Source organism: Danio rerio, chromosome 11 (genome assembly GCF_052040795.2).
Source record: "Danio rerio strain M-AB ecotype USA chromosome 11, GRCz13ab, whole genome shotgun sequence".
Lineage (NCBI taxonomy): Eukaryota > Metazoa > Chordata > Actinopteri > Cypriniformes > Danionidae > Danio > Danio rerio.
The window spans coordinates 22,222,534-22,239,930 of NC_141031.1; the positions used below are offsets into that span (position 1 = coordinate 22,222,534).

General features: G+C 39.3%; 1 protein-coding gene across 3 annotated transcripts in view; it reads right to left on the reverse strand.

The window, feature by feature from the left end:
* Positions 1–11,993, reverse strand: part of synpra (synaptoporin a) — a 97,988-nt gene extending 85,995 nt beyond the window's left edge. For 2 of the 3 annotated variants that reach the window (XR_015502518.1, XM_087273676.1), the window contains exons 1-2: positions 11,921–11,993; positions 11,044–11,223 (exon numbers count right to left, since the gene is read on the reverse strand). Coding sequence is in view for 1 of the 3 variants with exons in the window: in XM_087273673.1 (XP_087129799.1) it covers positions 11,044–11,230; positions 11,921–11,985 (252 nt within the window). In the remaining 2 variants the exon portion in view is untranslated. Of the gene's footprint in view, positions 1–11,043; positions 11,231–11,920 lie in introns of all 3 variants that reach the window. The other variant, XM_087273673.1, reaches the window with a different exon arrangement.
* Positions 11,994–17,397: the final 5,404 nt, after the last annotated feature.

A 17,397-nucleotide genomic window follows, 5' to 3' on the forward strand; every position in this document is an offset into this window, starting at 1 on the left:
TTGACGGTGGTCCCTTTAAGGGCCACACGGCTCTTCACAGCCGCATGGACTTTCCCGCCACGTTTTCTTTATTTTCCGGCAAAGTAAATTCAGTTTAAAGTTTGCTATCGTGTTCGTCCGAACTGCATTACAAACTCCACGCATCAAAGGACATCAAGAGTAGTTTTCATCACGACGGAAGAGAGACGCATAAAAGAGACCTCCAGACATGAAAAACCAGGTGATTTTAGTTATGCGATTAAGCTGTGCCCCTTTTATCAAAAAGGTGTTTTTTATTACCTTGGTGGTCCTTAATGGTGCGGGTGGAACTGAAAGTTTTGTCACTCTTTTAGCTGAAATCTCTATCTCCTCGCTTTACTATTTCTCTTTGTTGTTACACGTTCTATAGACCCGATATCTCCGCGTGGTTTACCTTTGTTCTGTGTTTAATGTATGTTTGTGCATTTGTTTGTTCGTTACGTCTGACTAGTCAATAAATTCCATTATAATCAAATGAATTGTATTGTTTGCCTCACGAGAAAATGTCACTGAAATACAGATTCCCCTGCCTAGCTATTATAAGTTGTTTAAAACTTTTGAATGATTAATCTACTTCACAAGAAGTAGCAATTAAATTCCCTTTTTCTGAATGAATAGATTACCGTGTCCGCTCGGAAGAGTGGCGGCTCTGCTTGTGTTCGTTTGGTCAAATTAACAATAAATTGATCCGGAATATCAATGATTAATAATAATTCGTTATTGTTGATAATTGATATTCATAATCTGGGAATCCGCTCGGTCGCGCGAGTATGATCATTTACAATCATATGTTTGTTTGACCAAACTGACTGAAGCTTAAGCCGGAATATTAATAATTAAGAATAAACCGTTATTGTTGATTATTAATATTCATAAAATGAGCTAATTTCATGTTACACCGGCCACTGCCTGTCCCTTCGCGACCCTGGTCTCACAAAACGATGGACTTTGTCACTGGATTACCCCCATCAAGTGGCAACACTGTAGTCCTCACTGTGGTGGACAGATTCTCGAAGGCGGCACACTTTATTCCCCTCCCTAAATTACCTTCAGTGAGGGAGACAGCAGTCATTGTTTTGGACCATGTTTTCCGTATTCATGGCCTCCTGGTTGACTTGGTTTCAAAATCCAATTTGTGTTCAGGTTTTGGGCAGAATTCTGCCGACAGCTGGGGGCGACTGCTAGCCTTTTATCTGGGTACCACCCACAGACCAACGGCCAGGCCGAACAAATTAATCAGAACATGGAAAGGGTCCTGCGTTGCGTTGCGTCAGGGGAACCGTCATCTTGGAGTTCCAGATTAACCATGGTCGAATACGCTTATAACTCCCTCCCGGTCTCGTCTACAGGGTTGTTCCCCTTCCAGTGCTGCCTAGGCTACCAGCCCCCTCTATTCCCTTCCCAAGAACCTGACTCCATTGTTCCCTCCGCGCATTCGTTCATTAAGAGATGCCTCCAAACATGGAGGATCGCCAGAAAAGCCCTTATCTGGACTGGTGATAGGAACAAGGCATCTGCGGACCGCCACCATTCTGTGCCCCCTCGTTACGTGTGTGGTCAGAAGGTTTGGTTGTCATCCAAGGACATTCCCCTTAGACTTCCCTTACGTAAATTGGGACCCAAATTCATCAGACCTTTTCCCAATACCAAGGTGTTCAGTCCTGTGGCGGTTCGACTCAAATTAAGCCCTCAGTTCATTAACATTCACCCAGTCTTTCATTTATCTAAAATCAAACCTGTTATTCGCTCCCCCCTGCAGCCCTTAATCTCTGCTCCTCCGCCTCCCAGGCTGGTTGAGGGTGCGCTTACATACACAGTGCGCCGTCTCCTTGATGTGAAGAGGAGAGGTAGAGGTTATCAGTATCTGGTAGACTGGAAGGGTTATGGTCCGGAGGAGAGATGTTGGATCCCAGCTCGGGATATTCTGGACCGTTCTCTCATTGACCAGTTTCATCAGGCCCATGGTGAGTCTTCAGGGAACGCCAGGGGACGTTTTTGAAGGGAGAGGTACTGTCACCGTACCTTGCGTTCTTGCTACCTTCCTCTACTTAGTGTTACAGATTACCTTTTTCACCTGCTTTTATTTGCAGTCACAGGAACACCAGTCATTTCGGCTAATTCTTTCCACCTGCCTCTCATTCCCTTTTTCCCTATTTATAACATGTCATTTGCCTTGATGTTTGTCAGTATGTTGTCGCTTGTGTGTCTGTATGAAGCATTCTGTTACTCACCCTGTATTTGTGTCCAGGACTGCCAGTAAGCGAGCGTCCCATTGTTTCTGAGTTTTTTCTTTGATGCTTCCCCAGCGTTCACCCAACTGGGCTACCTTGGTTTTGTTGCTTTTCCTGAGACCCTCTGCTTAAATAAACACTTTGTTTTCTCTGCATTTGAGCTCACCTCTTCTTTGCTCGTGACATCAGGTACATTCTGTTTCCAGTGATCATTCTTGAGATGTTTTAGCAGCTTAATTGGAGTTCACCTGTGGTAAATTCAGTTGATTGGACATGATTTAAAAGGCATACACCTGTCTAAAGAAGGTCCCAGTGTTGACAGTGCATGTCAAAGCACAAACCAAGCATGAAGACAAAGGAGATTATTAACCCGATGGTCACTCTGTCTGAGCTCCAGCGTTCCTCTGTGGAGAGAGGAGAACCTTACAGAAAGAACAACCATTCGTGCAGCAATCTATCAATCTGGTCTGTATGTTAGAGTGGCAAGACAGAAGCAACTCCCCGCCTGGAGTTTGCCAAAAGGCATCTGAAGGACTCTCAGACCATTAGAAACAAAATTCTCTGGTCTGATGAGACTAGTTAAACACTTTAGAGTGAATGCCAGGCGTTACATTTGGAGAAATCCAGGCACTGTTTATCACCAGGCTAATATTATTCCTACAGTGAAACATGGTGGTGGCAGAATCATGCAGTGGATATTTTCAACAGCAAGAACTAAAGGATAGTCAGGATAGAGGGAAAGATGAATGCTGCAATGTACAGAGACATCCTGAATGAAAACTTGCTTCAGAGTGCTCTTGGCCTCGGACTGGGGCGATGGTTCATCCTCCAGCACAATGACCCAAAGCACACTGCCAAAATATCATTGGAGTGGCTTCACAACAACTTGGTGAATGTCCTTGAGTGGCCTAGCCAGAGCCCAGTCCTAAATCCTATTGAACATCTCCAGAGAGATCTTAAAATGGTTATACACCATCACTTCCCATCCACCTTTACAGAGCTTGAGAGGTCCTGCAAAGAGGAATGGGTAAACATTCCCAAAGACAAGTGTGCCAAGTTTGTGGCATCATATTTAAAAAGACTTCAGGCTGTAATTGCTCCCAAAGGTGCATTAACAAAGTATTGAGCAAAGGCTGTGAAAACTGATGTACATGTGATTTTTCAAGTTTTTTATTTTTAATGAATAAAAAAAATATATTTTTTAACATTGTCATTGTTAGAATGTTGAGGAAATACCTTTATTCATTCATTAATTTTCTTTTCTTTTCGGCTTAGTCCCTTTTTTAATCTGAGGTCGCTACAGCAGAGTGAACAGTGCAGTGGATGCCCTTTCAGCTGCAACCCATCTCTAGGAAACATCCATATATACTTATTCACATTCACATTCATACACTATGAACAATTTAGCCAATTCACCTGTACCACATGTCTTTGGACTGTGGGGGGAAACCGGAGCACCCGAAAGAAGTCCACGTGAACGCAGGGAGAACATGCAAACTCCACACAGAAACGCCAAGTGACCTAGCTGAGGCTCGAACCAGCGAGCTTCTTGCTGTGAGGCGACAGCACTACCTACTGAGCCACAGCGTAGTTTAATAAACTTATAAATTAATTTAATCAATTTTGGAATAAAGCTGTTACATAAAAAATGTAGAAAAAGTGAAGCGCTATGGATACCTTCCTAATGCACTGTATAATAAATTTGCCATGGGTAATTTCCTAACTAATTTGGTAATATTTAAAAATAACTAGAAAATATTGCTTTAAATCATATTAACTAATGCAATATTTTTTGTATTATTTAATAAATCATTAGGCTACAGTAAAAACATAATCAATCCCAATTATAACACAATGGAATTTAATACGAAAAACACTAGTCGAGAGGCTGTTGCCTTTACCTTAAATTGCAGATATATTATGCATTCTCCTTTATCTGTCGTAACAGTATTTACATTTTTTAAGCTGATTCATTAACATGAATTGAATCATTTATTTTCAGTCGGCTTTTTGTAGCTTAGCAATAAACAAATAAAAAAAAGGTTATGTTAAATTCAAAATCACGATCTCTGTCAAAGCAATTCGCCCCAACCACCTCCCCATCATGCTCCCTCTTTTTTCAGATGGGATGGTGGGCCAAATCAAAGGTTACCATGGGCCATCTTTGGCCCGCGGGCCCTAGTTTGGGCATCTCGGATATAGTAGCTAGTAACAGTTATATTTTAATTTTTGTTTATTAAACATTAATTCAGACATTTATTCAGATACTACTACTTATTTTATTTACTTGGGTTGGACAATAAAACTGAAACACTGGCCTATTTAGAGTTGGAGGTTTCGTGGTTAAATTTGACCAGCCTGATGACCAATCTTTATTGATTGCACATTCCACCAGTAAGAGCAGAGTGTGAAGGTTTAATTATCAGAGTAAAGCTGCAGTCACACTGGACTTTTCTCCCCATAGACTTACATTTATGCACGCGAATACGTCAGACCGGAAACGCAAGCTTGTGCGTCAAGTTTTGCAGATTGCTGCATTGTAAAGTTCAGGCTTGGTAAATTCTGACCTGCAAAATTGCATCACTTGACTGCATGAGACCAATCGAGGATCAAAACATGACCTCTTTGGACAGAAATTTAAAATATGCAACAATCGCTTGCTTTTTTAAATGTCTAATCATCTTGTTTAACCCCGCTCCTTTTCGCAGTGCCGTACGACTGAAATTTGCTCACTCTAACTCTAGTGTGACTGCAGCTTAATAGCACAGTTTAGTAAAAAAATCACAATGCACACAAGATTGACATAGAGTCCAAATGAGGACAAATTGGTAATGCATGTCTTTGCGATATATATTAAGAGCCCTGGTATCCAGAGTAATGTCAGCATACCATAAAGAAGAGCGAACCACATCCAATAGGATTAACTGTGGATGCACAAGGAAGCTTTCTGAAAGGGATGTGCAGGTGCTAACCTTTATTGTAAACCCCAGATGTTCATCTCTTCATCAAGTTCAGGTGCTAACATAGCTAGGCGACTTGATGATGGCAATGGTTTACCAGCAGTAAGAAACTGAGTCTCCTCTGGGAAACTCTCTTTCTGGGCAGCTCTGAGAATCTCTAATTCAGCCATCTGGAAAGTTTCTGCGGTAGGGCCTGGAGAGTCAGATGAGGCCACCCCATGTAGATACTGTGCAGTTGCTTTCAACAAGTTATTAAAGCAGTGAAAATCTTTGGGGTCAGGATGGCCAGGGTTAAGGGTGTTTGTAACAATATTTAAGCAGGAAGCAGGTTTACGTAACTCTTCTGAGTCATCCTCTTTGTGGCCGACTGGGATATTAGGCCAGTATTTGGGTGAAAGCCACAGAAAGGGAGGTCCCTTGACCCATCGATTCTCACCTGTCAGTTCCAACAGAGTTTCCCCCCTTGTGATGTCATCAGCTGGGTTATTTAGTGAGTCAACATAGTGCCAGTTTGTGCCATCAGTTAGATCCTGAATCTCGGTGACATTTGTCCCAACAAATATCTTGAACCGGCAGGAATCAGAGTGAATCCAAGTAAGGACTGTGGTTGAGTCGTTCCATAGCGTGACTCGATCAATGTTTCGAGTGAGTTCTCTTTGTAGTAGATGTGCAAGTTGGGCTCCTGTGAGGGCAGCACACAGCTTCAGCCTTGTCACTGATAGCTGCTTCTTAGCAGCTACTCGTGATCTTGAAGTTATGAAGGCTACTTCTACTTGGCCATGTGGATCTTCAGTGTGCAGGTATCCAACACACCCATAAGCCCATTCTGACGCATCACAGAAGATATGCACTTCACTTGTACAACTGGTGTGGTCTAGGTGAGGTTTTGTGTAACATCGGGGCAAGCTCAGTTTCTCCAGATGAGGCAGTTCACTCTCCCATGCTAACCAAGCTTCCAGTATGTCACTAGGGAGTAACGGATCATCCCAGTCTCTCTTTTTTTTTTATAATATCTGCACAAGGATTTTGGCTCTTGTGGTGAATAGAATTATGAGTCCAATTGGGTCATATTGGCTGGTAAATGTTCCTCATAGTTGTGGAGCTTGCTTCCCTCAAGTGGGATTTGTATATTAGTGTGTCAGATTTACACCTCCAACGTAGTCCCAAGGCAGGTTCCTGAGGGTCCATTTGGCTCTGGTTAAGCCATTGCTCACTGTCCTGGAGAGTATTGCTTAAAATGAGTCTTATGACCTCTGGGACATTGCTTGTCCATTGCCTTAACTCAAAGCCGCCACCATTGAGTAGTTCTCTCAATTGGTTAACCAATGCTTTGGCTTTTTCTGATGAAGAGAAGCTTTGAAGCCAATTGTCCACGTAAAAGTGTCTCTCAACTGCGTCACGAACCTAATCACCTTCCTGACTGTGGTCAGTAATGTGCCTTTGAAGCGCATAAGTGGCACAGCATGGGGAACAGGTTGTCCCAAAGGGCAGGACCTGCCATTCATACACGCTAGGTGGGCTGTCTCTGCTCAAGTCACACCATAGAAACTGTAAGAGGGGTCTGTCCTCAGGGAGAAGTCGCACCTGATGGAACATTCCTTTTATGTCACTGCTGATGGCTGTGGTATGTTCCCTGAATCTCAACAAGACACCTAACAATGAAGAGCTCAGATTGGGGCCAAGCAGCAGTAGTTCATTCAGATTATGTCCTTGATGTGTAAAGGAACAGTTGAACACAATTCTAGCCTTCTCATTGTGGGTCACCATGTGATGCGGTATGAACCATGACTCACTAGAGGACTCCCACACGTCTTGACTCACTCTTTCAACAACGTTTTCAAGTTTCAGAATTTCTGCATTGTATGCTGTGGCGCGATCTGGGTCTTTGAGCAGGCGCTTTTCTGTATTGCGAAGATTGGCAAGGACAGAAGTTGGTGGGGCAAACAAGGTTGGCATAGATTGCACTCTTAGCAAGGGTGTGCCATATCTCTGTAGCCCATCTACGTTCACTCTAACAGTCTTGGTCTGCACGAGATCCATAGCTGCCTGATCCTGCCGAGATCTTGTAACTAGCTTCTCGTTTCTGTTAGGCAAGACATCAAGCTTCCAAAGATTTTCCCCATGAATATGCAGCTTGGCTGATGGCGAGAGTGTGGATGTGAACAAGCAGGACTGAGATCTATTCTGTAATGGAAAGTACTTAGTAGGGCCTTGAAGTGTCCAGCCAAGTCTTGTCTTAACAGCAGCTGGTCCCCGTGGAGGTCCCAATCTCAGTGGTTGAATTGGAGTTATCAGATGTGGGAAATCTGAACCAATGAGAAGGAGAGGTTTGGCACCTTTTATGTCTGGTAGGGGCAACTTTCGCAGGTGTCTATATTTACACTGCAGTCGTTCAATTGGGTATGTGTGCTCTGCTAGACGTAGCTGATCAGCAGTGAAGGCCCTTATTATCTTATAGACTCTCTCAGGATGGCTGGCGGGTGAGATAGTGAAGGAAACAGATGAGCCTTGTATCACCCGGAGGTCTTGTCGTACTGTTCTAAGGGTAAGGCTCTCAGATTGACCTTGTAATTTCAGCTTCTGTGGTGCATCTTGAAGGAGAATGGTTTGTTCTGATCCATGATCTAAGATAGTGTATGTTTTTAGTGTATGACTGCCATTACGCAGAAGCACTTTACTGACTTTAAGGGGGACTTGACTGCACCCAGCTTTCCTATCAAGATACAGAATATCAGTGGAACAGTTAACCAGTCCACAAGTCATTTCATCCCTGTGTTTCTCCTCCTTACACAGTTCTCCTGGTTGGGTATTTATTTCATGAAGCGCAGTCAGATGCTTGCCTTTACAGTTACTTCATTGTGCTCTGAGACGACACTGGGCTGCTTGGTGACCTCGATGATCGACCTTGGTGATTGCTTCTGCTGCTGTCTCTTGAGCTGAGAGAAGTTGGAACAATCATCTAGATTGTGCAGGTTATAACAGCAGTAAGGGGGCTTCAAGCCACTGTGAAGGGGGCTTTGTTGCATAAGCTGCTTCAGTCAGGGTAGTTTGTGTAGAGCCTAATAAAAAACATTAATTGACTTGCTTCGTGTTTTACCATCTCTCTTTGGCTCTCTTTGCCTTTTAGCTGCCTCTCTGCCAGTCTCTGCGGTCAAGCATATCATCGCCTTCTTGGATCTGCAGCTCATACTCCAACCACTCTGAGAAGTCCATAAGGGAGGGAACTCCTTTCCTTTGGGGGTGAAAATATTGCCTAAAGTTGCCCCTACACTCCTGTGGTAATTTATTGCCTAGCCTGGCCACGTGTGACCCACACTGAAATTCAACACGTACTTCCTGTTTAAGTTGTTCAAGCATTCCGACCAGAGCTCTAACCCTCAATGCAAATTTATGAAATCCCACAGAGTCTCCTGATCGGATAGTTGGCCCATCCATTAGCTCTGCAATTCTCCTCAACGCCAGTTGGTGGGGTTGTCCATAGTGCTGAATGAGTGAGGCCATAGTATCTGAGTAGGGGAACAACAAGTTACTATACGAGTCAGCTATTAGAAATGATTCTTCAAATTTTAGATGGTCCACTAGAATTTGGTATTTAAATCTCTTTATAGCGTCAGGTGGGAGAATGTTCTCCAAGGGATATCGGAAGCCTAGCATATTCTCTGGGATAATCACAAGTGAAGTAGGGAATAGAAGGTTTGGGAGCCCTATATGATCTCTCTTGTCTACAGGGTTGTAAATCAGTAAATTTATAGTCTCTAGGTGGGGGCAATGGGGGAGCTGCTGTATTACCATAGTCTGACCAAGACTCTGACTCATCTGGGTCATCGTTTGACTGGTAATAATTTGGTGTAGATGGGGGAGATGAACATTTTAATTCTAGTTTATGAATTCGCTCTTTCAGCTCTTCCATAAAATCTGTGATATCTGGATTGGGCTGTTTAGGCTGATCTTGTAATGTCACAGGGGGAGGGGGTGGTGGCCATTCCTCTTTAGTTTCCTCAATAGCGGACTGCTGACCAAGCCTTTGTGCTACATTGTTGGGAGTCTTTATCAAGGCACTGTGGGCAGGCTCTGCTACTGACTATGGAAGAGGATGAGGTGACAAAACAGGTGACAAAACAGCATTCTGGTTCATACGCTGCTGCATTTCTAACATGGTCGAGTGTAACTTCCTATTTTCCTCCTGCAACTGCTGAATAACTTCTAGCACTGATGGGGTATAATGTGATGGTGCAGGAGTTCTCTCATAAGGGGGAACATGACTTGAGACCAAATTCCTATCTTCAATCCCTCCTGTGCTCCAGTTATGGGATAATAGAGGGATACTTTGGGAGAGGTGTCATCTTGGCGGATCTCTCTATATAACTCCCTCTGTCCATCATACTAGCAGGATGTTGCCTTGGCTGTTCACGTTCTACTAGTCTTGGAAGGTCAACTTCATACTGCTCTAACCATGCTGGGGGACGTCTGGAGCGTCGTGAGCGAACATTATCTGGTCTAATGGGTCTATCTGATGGAACATGGACCATATTATCCACAGTAATCACCAACTCCGGCTCGAAGGACCAATTTTGTTGAGAAATATTCAACTAAGTTGCCAGTTTAAAGGTGATGATCACTGTGGTGCATCGGTTAGAATGCATGAGATGGAATAATTAAATTATGTTGCTTTATTCCACTCTGGTGAATAGAGATGTGGTTTGGTTTGTAACACGCACAAATCCACCAAACAACTATAGCTAGCAACACAAAACTTGTCTGCCCGTGGCTTCACTCCGACTGAATTGTTCTCTCATGTGCTCGCGTGCACGTCTTTGAAAGGCACATTTGATTAGTAGTTAATTAGCGACCTCTACAGGACAGGTTGGTGAAACGCTTTATAACATAGCCTATCTTATAAATATCAGTATCTAATAACTGAGGTCTAGTCTATTACCTAAAAAAGTACCAATTATATGTAATGCATAAGTACTAGTATCTTTTAAAAGCGACTGCCCCCTTACTCTCCCATGTGTGGTTTGAAAGGTCCTGTGAAATGCTTTGAAATGTGCATTTTTATTGATGTTTTACAGAACCTCAACTAAAACATGAAGACAGAGTGTGACAAAAAGTAGCTTGTTCCCTTTAAAGGGCCATGAAACCCCCCTGTTTCAGCAGTGTTTTTTCACACCTCTACTTTGGAAAAAGTCAGGAAAGTAGGTGTGTCCAGCTCTGTTTAGGGGGGAGTGTCGGAGAAGCAAAAGAGCGAGGGTCTGTAAAAATTTGAGTGTTGGTTTGGGCGCGCGCTGATTTTCAGAGGCAAAACACACACACACACACACACACACACACACACACACACACACACACACACACACACACACACACACACACACACACAAACACACACACACACACACACACACACACACACACACACACACACACACACACACAGGGGAGAAAGTCAGTGACTGTGATTACATGGACATCAGTAATCAAATTATTTGACAAATTACTAAATGGTCGACTTTAACTGCAGTTTAGCACTTTCATTCAGGGATTTCATTCATGCAAGAACTGCTCTAAGCTTGTATTTTTCATGCAATTTTTGTTACCGCACAGCGAATGAGAGAAAAAAAAACCTCTATATTTCCTGGAAACTTAGATGTAATCGGCAGGTAGCGTCAAAAAGCCGTGTGTGTTATTCTTGTCACAAAATGTGGTGAAAATCCTACACATCCCCAAGTTTGATTGTGGTGCTAACATGTTTACATTCGGTGTAATAGTTAGTTCGATACTAAGTAACTTTGCCATCTGAATAAACAAACAAAGACCACTGGTCGCTCACTTACCGAATCTGTAGAAACAGGCCATTCAACACCAACTAGAGCTGCATTTTTATTAAGGGGAGACGAGCAGCAAATCCGGATCTCACCATTTCCAGATGAGAAAAGCTTGCGGGTAAAAAAATGTTCCTTAGACACATAGTGTTGTCGAGCGTCGCGTGCACTGTGGTCCACACGTGAGTCCAGCTGCGCTCTCATAGAGGTAAAATGAAAGCGAAAATGAAAGTAAAAACCTTGCTCGAAATAACGCAAAAACAACCAATTTTCACTCTTTAGTGAAATATATGTATCCTAATAGTGTTTTTAGCAGTGTGGGACACATATATGACTGTCAACAGCTCAAAAAATGTGTTTGGTGTTTCGTGACCCTTTAAACATTCTCGAAGGGGGTGGGATTTGTCAGATAGTATAGAACATTTCATTGGTCAGAAGATTTGATGAGAAACTAAAGTATGAGGTGACGTAAGAATCGTTGATCAATTTAGGCAGAAGTGACAAACTGCAAGTTTTGTTTGTTTGTATCTGTTGTATATATTTTTTAAACACATTTTGTCACTTTTTCGGAGCACACTTGCTAATAGATATCCATAAAAGACTGAAACTATATATATTTTCTTTTTAATTTCACGCAACCTTGAGGTGATGTCCACATATTTTTTTAATCTTAATGTTTCTTTCTTCTGTTGAACACAAAATACAATACTTTAAAGAAAGCTGTTAATGTGAACGTGACCTAATTTGCATTTTGGGTGAACTATCTCTTTAAATGCAATAGATAATTTTACAAATGTACTATAACAAGCAATAGCAGCTTGACAATCAATACTAGTCTGTTATAAATGTGAAGTGGGCTTGCCAAAGAGCTGGAGTGTCTCTTTTGCACCTCCTCATCCTGTTATCAGTGGTCAGCAGAGCATTTCGGAGGGCGTCCGGAACATCTGAATCCATGACAACACGCTTGGCAAATAGGTTGCTTAGCAACTAATCCAATGAGCGCAGAGCGGCCTATCAGCAGCAGCAGTGTTAGCCAATTAACAGATAGTTAGTCTGAAGACGCTCTTCTACACGCCATTCACTCCCTGATCTGAGACCAGCGAACGACGGTGATTTAAAATATGTCTGACTGATATACAATGACTTAAGTAAGCTATTTTATTATGCAAAAATCAGCCGCGTTCCGACTAAATCCTGCATGTTAGCTTGCACTTTCTAGACTCATCAAATAGATGGAATGCATAATTGAGTTGAATATGAATGAGGAGGCTTATGTGGCATTTTTTATGGCAAGAAATGATTAGAACGGGAAAGACTGGGTTGTGTTCTAATATATATATATATATATATATATATATATATATATATATATATATATATATATATATATATATATATATATATATATATATATAATGAGAATAATACATGGGTTCATGGCTTAACTGTCTGATAATGTATGTAAATATTGTTCAGAATTGCACTTTTTAAAATGATCAATAGAGGGCCCCCTTTCCTTACTGTATAGTCTAAAACAACACTGAATCATTTGAATCAGATGGATTAAGAAAATTAAACAGTAGAAATATATATTCTTTGAAATATTGTTCAAAGGTTTTGGGGGATTAAAAGAAATTGATAATTTCATTGATCAAGGATGCATTAAATCGATTAAAAGTGTCTGTGAAACAATTAAAAGACTTTTTGCAGGTTCTTAAAAATTATGAATTCACACTTCTACTATGTGTCTTAAAATTAAAGGACATAAATCAGAGTACAAATTATAAAATGCTTAAAGGCATTAAATGCTGCACATTCTATTAATTCACTATTTTTTTTTTACAATATATCTGAAAAAGTGAATAAATTAACTGTTTTTTCTGAGACACTAAACTGTAGTTATTAGATTTTGTTATTTATTTATTTTTTGCAAATGTTGTAATATTTATTTTGTTTTAAATAAGTTTTTAAATAAATTTTATTTTGCTTTCAAGGTAAGCTTATTTACACAGAAAAAGAATCTGAGAAAAAACATTAGGTTTATACAGTTAGATGAGAAAGTAGAGTGTTACTTGTATAATCTAGTCCATTAGAGTCAAACCTTCAGTTTTTTTGTTGTTTTGTATTGTAAAACAATTTTTAAAAATATAAAAACTGGCACCAAATTTTATTTACAAACTTTAAAGCGTTGCTAATTCAAGTACCATGCTCTCTATGGATTTACTATTGGAGTACATCCCTTATCGGTCATTAAAAAAAAAAAAGAAAAGTTTAATTTTATTTAATAATCCAAATAAAATTATTCTGTTTATCGAGGCAGCATTTATTAAATGTAAAAAATTTACAGGTTAATTTGTTAAATATTTATTTATTAAGCATTCATTTATTGCTTATTGTATGCAATTTCTAAGGAAATTATTACTCCAGTCATTATTGCTTGTATTACTATTACCATTAATAATAATATCAACAACAACAATTAATTAACTATAATTCATAACAATATTAACAACAAAAATTATAATTAAAATTAGAGTGATTTTTAATGGATCATGTGACCGATAACCTGACTTCTGAACGGTTATTTTATAGTGCAATAACATTTCACAATTTTACAATTTGTACTGTATTTTCAATTAAATAAATGCAGCCTTATTTTTTAAAACATTAAAAAATCGTACTGAACCCAAACTTTTGACAGGTAGTGTATACTGACCTGTTTCCATAAATAAATGTAACTGCACTGCAATAAAACTGTTTAAAACTTTCATAAGAATTGCTTTTTGAGCAGGTAATCAGCGTATTGTAATGATTTCTGACACTTAAGATAGGAGAAATGTTGCTGAAAATCCAGCTTTGCCATCAAACTAGTAGATGACTTTAAAAATGCATTTATGTATTGAAAATGCATTACTCAAAAGTACTGTTTTTAGTGTAGTTTTGATCACATTGATAGACCCTTAAAACAACAAAGAAACATGTACCATACTGTATTATTTTTAAATGGTTATTTAAGATCATATTTGAAATAACGTCTCGTGCACAAGCATGCGGACTCACGAATGTAGCCATGTCTAAATAGAAAGAGTGTGACTATGTTGGTCTGTGGACAAAATTACATTATACAAATATGCTGCACAAGGTCAGCTAAACAAACTTGCTCAAACTCTGCTGTGTGGGAACTCTTACACATTAAAGAGCTTGTTTAAAGGGGCTGTATGTTAGAATATATATGTGTTAACCATTTTTATTGTCTATGCGTGCTAATGTGTTTCTTGTAAAACTTTAAAATCAAGACATTCATTGATTTTGTAGGTTATCTGAAAAGCTGATTGATTTTTATTAATACCAATAGGATGTCATTGCATAATCCCAAGAGCAACTCTTTTCATTCTTTCACACATGAAACGAATGTGTATAACAGGGGTGGCCAAATATTTTCTTATGAAGGGCCAAAAACCCAACTTGATTTGGTTGTTAGCTGACGGTAAATAAACTATTACAAAATTGCCATAGGTAATTTCCTAACGTATTTTAAAATATTTTAAAATAAATAATAAAAACATTTCTTAAATCATATTAACTAATGCATTATTGTTATACATTTTATAATAACTAATTACTATAAAAACATGAACAATTCCATTTATAACACAATGGAGTGTAATGTATTCCTCACTGATGTCTTCTGTATTGTGCTCTATCCATCGAGCAGCAATATGTTCATTTTTATAAAATCTTATACACTACCTGGCAAAAGTCTTGTCATCAAACCCAGTGGCAAGAACAACAAATAATATCTTGACTTTTCCTTGATCAATTGGAAAAGTGGCAGAAGATAGATTTTTCTGATGAATCATCTGTTGAACAGCATCCCAATCATCACAAATACTGCAGAAGACCTATTGGAACCCACATGGACCCAAGATTCTTACAGTCATCAGTCAAGTTTGGTGAAGGAAAAATCATGGTTTGGGCTTACATTTAGTATGGGGGTGTGCGAGAGATCTGCAGAGTGGATGGCAACATCAACAGCCTGAGGTATCAAAACATTTGTGCTGCCCATTACATTACAAAGCACAAGAAAGGGCAAATTCTTCAGCAGGATAGTGCTCCTCATACAGCCTCCACATCAAAGTTTCTGAAAGTAAAGAAGGTCAAGGTAAACCAGGATTGGCCAGCCCAGTCACCAGAATGAACATTATTGAGCATGTCTGTGGTAAGATGAGGGAGAAGACATTAAAGATTAATCCAAAGAATCTTGATGAACTCTGGGAATCCTGCAAGAACGCTTGCTTTGCTGTTTCAGATGACAAGTTATTTGAGTGTTTTCAGAGATGTATGGACGCTCATGGAAGTCATCCACCATATTCATTCCTTTTCCACTGGACCATAACTTTATTTCTGTTAAGTGACGAGAATTTTGTCTAAACAAAGTCAGACCTTACCGTCCTAATTAAATAATCAAATTAAGGCATTATCATATTTTATTTTGGTAAAATAAACATAATCTAGAGGCTTTTGCCTTTCATATAAGCCACTTCTGATATCAAACGTTTAACTAGAAGTTATAATTTTTTTTGTTCCTAAAACTTGGATAGGCGTTTGTCAGGTAGTGTACATTCAAAACATTTAATTAAAATGTTTCATTTGAGTTAGCTTTTTTTTTTTTAGCTTAACTGTAAAATAAATAAAAGGTTATGTTAGATTAGAAATGGCAATCTCTATTAAAATCATTCTGTGCAGTCCATCCCCATCATTTTCCCTTTCTTCTTAGGTGGAAAGATGAGCCAAATCAAAGGTTACCATTGGCCAACTTTGGCCCGTAAATCATACTTTGGGCATCCTTTGTGTATGTTTAGGATGATGGCAAAACAGCTTTTCATTGAAGCTATTTTTGTATTAATCTCGAACCTGATGATTCCTTATTTATCTGACGAACCCTATTTAACACCCTAAGTTTCCAGTTTTCATTGGCTTGTATGTCCTAAAGACAATCAAAGCTACAGCCTTCTACACTTTATACTAAAATTTGACTGCTGTAACCTTCTGAATTTTGTTAATAGTCTTCTACAATTTTTTTTTTTTTTTTTTTTGTAAAAGACTATTCTACTTCAATGAAAAATCCTTCAACATTTAATCTCTTAAACAGTTTTTTAGAATTTCAAATAAAAAATAGACTCTTCAGTCTAGTTTACGCAAGTCAAAACAACATGCAGAGCAAATTAACACATAACTGTCTTCTTTCTGGAAGTCACATTCTTTCATTTGGCATTCCATTCCGTTTCTGCTATGACAGCTATGAAGGAAGATTGCTGTCCAAAAGGGCACAGTGTTTTTATCCAATTAAAAACTGGGACAAAATCCAGACATCCTGGCACCGTCATGGCAAAACTGCTTGCCCCTCCCCAAATTTACAAAAGCTTTACTTTTTCCTTTCCTTTCTAAATTTGACCAAACACATCCTCAAGTCAAAAGAGGAGACACACAACACACATCAAAAAAAGAAGTTCAATCTGCATTTATTATTATATACGTCTTGTCTGTTCATCATTCAAAATATGACTTTGTAAAATAAAAAAGAAATGTAACTCTAAAACTTCAAAATAAAATCTATCATTCAAACTACACCCAAAGAGTATTTACACAATAGAATATATGCTATTTAAGTGTAATGGTCTCACTTCAAATTAATATACAGTCTTGGTAAAAAAAAAAAAAAGAAAAGAGGTAGGGTTAACTGTTTCATTTCAGATGTCTGGAACAACCCTCAAAATGAGTCATTTCCATGATTGAACACTAAGATGATGACACAATAATCAATATACTCTGGAATTAAACCCACTGCATGTCTCATTTAGCACATATGACGGATACGTGAAGACATAAGGCAAAAAATGATTAATATGTGAGTCACTCATACTGTGTGAGAATGACAGCATAGGGAGGAATGAGTGTAATGGGCAATGAAAAGTGTTAAAAATGACAGGGGACAAAAAGGGAAAGTAAGCAAGGGTAACCGGCACTGAGGTCTGAGTGGTTTTTAAGGCACCATCAGCAGCTGTATGAAGACAGAACCTTGTCTATTGTATTCTGTGAATCTCAGATGGAGGACTAAACCCAAATAACACAATAACTGTTATTAAGAAAAGCAGTCTATGCAGCATTTACTCCATTACCAGAGTATGTTAGACCATTAGAATCCGTTTGTTGTCTTAGGTAAACCTCCAGAAGACGCATGTACAACAAAAAATATTACTCTTAAAGGTCACACTGTAAAAAGCTATCAGTTACTTTACTTAAAAGTAAAAGTGGGTAAAGCTGTTGCAACTTGGAACTGTTAAGTTGACTCAACTTAAAATGATT